A 6,186-nucleotide genomic window follows, 5' to 3' on the forward strand; every position below is an offset into this window, starting at 1 on the left:
ATTTCCGCATAATAACCATAAGCTTCTATGTACCTTTGTGCAGAGACCAAAGCAAATACAATTTCTGATTTTCTCCTGCAGTCTATAGAATACAATTTGATTTGATTTCCATACAGCAAGAAGCTCGAAAAGAGAGAGAAGAGTTGGAAGGATGCTTGAAGAAAACTGGAGAAGGGTGGAAGAAGCTCAAAGACTTCTTCCACTGCAACTGTAATTTGAACAAGCTAACTCTAGAAACATTTGACGGTACAATGCGCACCTTCCAGCATAAAGTAGTTAAATCCAACCAGCATTACATATATATATATATATATATAGGATATAGATCTCATATTGCAACACACACTTCTTTATTGAATCATCAATAAAGACATTGGTCTTACAGAATGAACATTAAACACCCCAGAAGCAGACTAGTTAAAGGAAAAAAAAAAAAAAAAAAAAAAAAAAAAAAAAAAAAAAAAACACAAGTTATTGCTTTCTAAGTTGTTGGATGCCCTTGAACTTGGAGGATCCTGTTATTTTAAGAAACAACAGTAGCACAACAGTAAGCAGATCAGTGGATGGATGAATCCAACTAGCTCCCAAGGTCCTTGAACCTGCTACAATGAGTGCACACACAGATATATATATATATATATATATATATATATATATATATATATATATATATATTTATATATATATGGATTGATCAAGCTTATGAATGTAATTAAGGTCTATGCAACAACAAATGCATTTCTTTCCGATTAGTTAATAATCAATGAACAAAAATTTACCTTTCAGTTTCGGAACGAGGGAAAAAATGTTTTAATGACAGTCATAGCCAGTGCGAAAGTTGCGGCAAAGAAAGCCAGAGCAGACCAGGGAGTGTTAAAATAGGTGTGCAATAGTTGAGCTATCCAAGTCCTCATCTTGCTATCATAATGCTTTTGTATTCCATCACGGACACCTTTAATAGGTCCCCATGCCAAAAGATATGCACAGTCTGTGGCTATGGAGTTGAATGCTTTTGCCACTTCTTCATCAGTGCCGTAAAAGTTATGAATGATGTTATGTGATCGCAACTCGATCACATCTTCAGTTCCATTGATGAGTGAATTCATGAAGTAGATGTAATTACATACCTTGGGCAGCATAGTGTCTGAAGTAGGAGCTAATTCATAGGCTATCATGTTTAGAAGCCAATATTTTATTCCTGGCCAAAATGTGAGTTGAGGAAGTGTCAACCGTCCGTAGCCAAACCAAGAAGTGAAAGTGAAGTCGTTAAACAAAAATGTGGTGCTAGGCCTGAAATGTATCCCTCTTGCTTTAAGTTCAGTGGCTGAACGAAATGAGTGACCAAATAAATCCTTGACTGGCTTGATCTTCATATGCCCTCTTTTGGGCCAGCAGGGAAAACGTGGACGGGGTTGGACTTGGTGTAGTACTTTTGTCATGCTGCTGCGTTCTTCTTCGTCTGACTGAGAGTACTGGCCAATAAATCTTCTCCTTATAAGGTCTAGGAAATGAAGGGGTTGTTTTATCTCATCCTTATAAGTTTGTTCTCTCCCCATTGTGTTGTAATCACCTATGTAAATTACGGCAATGAAATCCTCAATCAATCCCACCCAATTGTGTTGTACGTCAGTACTGGTAGTGCTAATCAAGGCCTGGAGAACTAGGAAAGGAAGTTGGTTTTCCATCAAACTGATGTCCTCCATTATGGCACGGTAACCAACCTTACCTACATTTCTAATCACTTGGCTTATAAAGGGCCTATAGTCACTCAGTACGGCAAATATGAAATGCAGGATAAAACAAGCATCAAGGAGCATCATACCAGCGAATTTTTCGTCATCATAGGCACCTGTTGAGCCCTCAAGGTAGCAGTTCCTAGCATCGCTCACCACATCTAGCATCTTCTTATAGATTACATGGGGTTCTACCTTGTTGCCAGCTACGAATCCACACACAGCCCTGGTCTTCAACTTCTCGGCTTCTTTCAACTTAGGATTGCCATGGTGATAGGGACCGATTGAAATGACTCTAGGATCAAAAAATCCCTTATTCTTCTCCTTCTCCCGTAATTCTCTTGGAACCTTCTGTAGTTGCTTGGGTGAAGATGCAGTGCATCCATCTTTAACAATATCAGTTATTAGTTGCTTGTGAAAAGATGAAACGGATCCATCATTAACAATGTCAATTATACGAGCCTCAGTAGCTGTGATTTCACTACCCAATTCATGACCAGCTTGTCTTCTGGACGTCCCTGCCAACTCATCACTTGTTTCCATTTATTTGTTCTGTTTTTGGGCTAAAAGGTAAAGCTGCAAGTATACTGATGTAGAGACACTGTACAACAATGGAAAGGCAGTAACCGAGGCCAAACCCAAACAATAATGTTGTTTCTTGTTGACTTCTATGATGACTTCTATGATGACTTCTATTGATTTCAATAATTGAGGGAGGAATCTAACTCCATCTATAGTAGTATAAGAGGGTTGCGATAAGGTAACCTGTAAGAATAAGCTTGGTCTATGATTTTCTAATTTTGGACACGTGTTAAAATTTTATTGGAGCGCAACAGCTAAACATGACATAATTCATCCTCCTGGAAAGGACCCAAGCTTGTATGTAGATGCATTGGGTCTCTCTTCAACAATGGATCTTATCCACTCATCATTATCATCAGCTGTTAGTTCAACGCCCGATTCATGACTAGCTTCTTTTTTTCTCTTTCCTAGCTTAATTCTTGCAGATGGCTCTATTAATTTCAAAATTCTATTAAATATTTAAAGAAGAAAACTTGAGTAAATAGTAAGACAACTCCTTATTGGAAAACTAAGAAAGTTTAATTTTAAGTAGACTTTAACATTTATTAATTATAATCTATTGACTTCGTTAATTGACTCGGAGGAATCTAACCCCATATTATAAAGGGTAAAGTGCAAAAAACCTCCTGGACTATACTCTCTCTCCCTAAAAACCCCCTGAACTATTTTTTGTACAATTAATTCCCTCAACTATCAATTTTTTTGCAAAAATTACACATGGGCAAAATTCCGTTTGATTTCTTCGGCAATTAGGCGCGTGATGAATACATGCCGGCAATATAGTTTGAAAATGACAAAATTACCCTTATACTACTAAATGTATAAAATAAAAATAAAAAAATCCCAAATTAAAGCCCTAAAAAAATCACAGGCGTCTGTGCGGTGAGGGATGGATTTGAGAAAGAGGTGGTCACGGTCTTTATTGCCGCTGGTGCTAGAGGAGGTCGGTGCCCTCATCGCTGCTGGTGCTAGAGGTGTTCGGCGTCCTTATCGCCGCTGGTGCTAGAGGAGGTCGGCGCCCTCATCGCCGCTGGTGCTAGAGGTGTTCGGTTTTCTGGAAAAAAAAAAAAAAAAAAAAAAAAAAAAACCCTAACCACTTTTGTTTCCCCCTCATCTCTCTCTCCGCAATGCCGTCAGTTCACCCACCTTCTCTCTCAATTTCACCACTGCCGCATCCTCAGCCCACCATCTCTCTCTCAATATCGTCGTCGCGACCTCATCACCGATGTGAACCTGTTGTAGCTACCGAAGTCGCTACCATCATCGCTGCGAACTAGCCACCAGCGCGCGTCTCCATCTCGTTCTTGAAATTTCTTTCTTGTAACAGCCGGCTCGATTATCTGTCATAGTGTCACTATAGGGTTCCGAGCTAGCCGTCGTCCTTGGTGACTATCGGACTGTGGATTTGTGATTTGCCGTGGTCTCACAGATTTGCTTGGTCGCCGATTTTAAAGCTGATTTACTACGGTCCCAAACCACTGCGCCAGTTCTATCTCCTCCCCCGAGCTCTAACCTCCGTAGTTGCCGTCACAACACCACCATCACTAGACCCATCTCCTCCTCCGACTTCAATGGCTTCCTTTTCTGCACTATGTGTGGTGTGAATAAAAGGAAGGCTTGTCCAAAAAACTAAATAAATAAATAAAAGGAAGGTTGGGGTTCGTTTGTGATTGTTGATTGGCTGATGATTTGGTAGGGATAGGATTCCAACTTCTAATGTTGGTGGTGGTTCATTTTTAGGAATACTGTGTTGGTGGTGGTTGTGGGTCAGGCTAGTGGTGGTTGTGGGTCGGGATTGTGGAGATGACAGTGGTTACCAGTGAGAGCCCAACCTCAAACTCCATGATCGCCAGCGCCAACGAGAAACTCTAAGCATCAACAAGGAGCAAACCGGTGAGAGATCGATCTCAAACTCCATGACCGCCGACGAGAAGCTCTAAGCCTCACGATACAATCCCAGTGAGCAAACCAGTAACTTAGCATCAGCATCATACAAACCCAGTTAAATAAACCATGAGCATCTTTGAAGGCCCAAATCGAGAACTTCATTGAAGAACAGTTGCTGGTATTGAAGGTTGCGATATGTCTGCAATATGTTTGACTGGAAAAACTAGGGCGTAGGAGAGAGAGCCTTATGTGTAAGGCCGTGTTTGGGGGTAAAATAATTAAGGTGATAAAGTACTGCTGTGTTGTCAAAATGCTATTGGATTGTTAAGATTTTTTTTTTTTTTTGACACATCAGCCACTTAGGTTAAGACAACACTAAAACAACGTCGTTTCACTAAAGGGTAATATTGTAATCCTCTTTTACCGGTGCCGGAGACTTGTCTACTGTCCTTAACTGTAACTTTATCATAGTTTAGGGGGACATTTGTTAATTCAGGGGGATTTTGTACAATTGGTCGAAAGTCCAGAGGGATTTTTTGCACTTTACCCTGTTATAAACTATGAACTTTTGTCCCACAACAACCATACAACATAATTATATGAAGTATAAACACGTTGCATCGTATCAATTATACTAGCAATTTCTTGGTTCTCCTGCCAGTTGTAGGCGACTTCTGATTTAGGGAGTACAATTTTAAATAATAATAATAATAAATAAAAAAAAACTACCATATATTATGTATAATGAACAAGACTAAATTTTTTTTCCCGGGAAAAGTCCGGTCAAGCAAATAAATAAACACCACCCCTATATATTATACATACTACGTAGTAAAAAACAATATATATATATATATATATATATATATATATATTGTATTATGAACACCACTTGCTAATACACAAATAAACAGGACCCAGTGTTTTACATATAATGAGCATGACCTGTTGAATCTATTTTTTCTGGATAACTTAAAAGTCTTGTCCTGAGCAAGTTATTTAATACACAAATAAACAGGACCCAGTGTTATACATATTTAAAAGTCTTGTCCTGAGCAAGTTATTTTTGTCCGTATATATATATATATATATATATATATATATAACAAGTTGCTCTAGAGAGGAAAAATATAGGGAAAAAAAAAAAAATGAAGAGAAAATTACACATTAGTCCTACTCTTGTACTCTAAAGACAAATAATTAGTCCTACAAAGAAGCCCAACTTTTGATTAAAATAAAATAAAAATCAACAATGTTCTATAACTAATACTGTTCATCTTTTCCCCTATTCATATATTATGTATAATGAACAAGACTAAATTTTTTTTCCCGGTAAAAGTCCGGTCAAGCAAATAAATAAACACCACCCCTATATATTATACATACTACGTAGTAAAAAACAATATATATATATATATATATATATATATATATATATATTGTATTATGAACACCACTTGCTAATACATAAATAAACAGGACCCAGTGTTTTACATATAATGAGCATGACTTGTTGAATCTATTTTTTCTGGATAACTTAAAAGTCTTGTCCTGAGCAAGTTATTTTTGTCCGTATATATATATATATATATATATAACAAGTTGCTCTAGAGAGGAAAAATATAGGGAAAAAAAAATGAAGAGAAAATTACACATTAGTTCTACTCTTGTACTCTAAAGACAAATTATTAGTCCTACAAAGAAGCCCAACTTTTGATTAAAATAAAATAAAAATCAACAATGTTCTATAACTAATACTGTTCATCTTTTCCCCTATTCATATATTATGTATCTTACTTAACTAAATTTTTCTAAAAAATTTTGTGAAAAAATTGATTGAAAAAAAAAAAAATTTAAATTCACATTATATTTGATATAATAAGATAATTTGATAACTTTTTTTAGATAACATTGCCTCAAATTTATAGTGATTTATTTTTTATTCTTGAGTTATTTTTTTAAAAAATATGAAATATAAAATTCA

The 6,186-nt window shown here is 36.6% G+C and overlaps 1 protein-coding gene across 1 annotated transcript; it reads right to left on the reverse strand.

The window, feature by feature from the left end:
• Nucleotides 1–331: 331 nt before the first annotated feature.
• LOC132300410 (UPF0481 protein At3g47200-like) lies at nt 332–4,596 on the reverse strand. The gene is made up of 2 exons (XM_059797455.1): nt 780–4,596; nt 332–599 (listed from the first exon to the last, which is right to left on the reverse strand). Exon 1 carries the CDS (start codon nt 2,274–2,276, stop codon nt 783–785), a length of 1,494 nt encoding a protein of 497 aa, XP_059653438.1. The 5' UTR covers nt 2,277–4,596; the 3' UTR covers nt 332–599; nt 780–782.
• Between the last annotated feature and the right edge of the window lie 1,590 nt (nt 4,597–6,186).

Source organism: Cornus florida, unplaced genomic scaffold (assembly GCF_030987335.1).
Source record: "Cornus florida cultivar Cherokee Brave unplaced genomic scaffold, ASM3098733v1 CherokeeBrave_3.0.0_Hap2_Chr03, whole genome shotgun sequence".
Classification (NCBI taxonomy): Eukaryota; Viridiplantae; Streptophyta; class Magnoliopsida; order Cornales; family Cornaceae; genus Cornus; species Cornus florida.

Bases quoted from the DNA above. Each gene is read 5' to 3' on its own strand.
- LOC132300410 (XM_059797455.1), bottom strand. From the start codon at position 2,276: ATGGAAACAAGTGATGAGTTGGCAGGGACGTCCAGAAGACAAGCTGGT.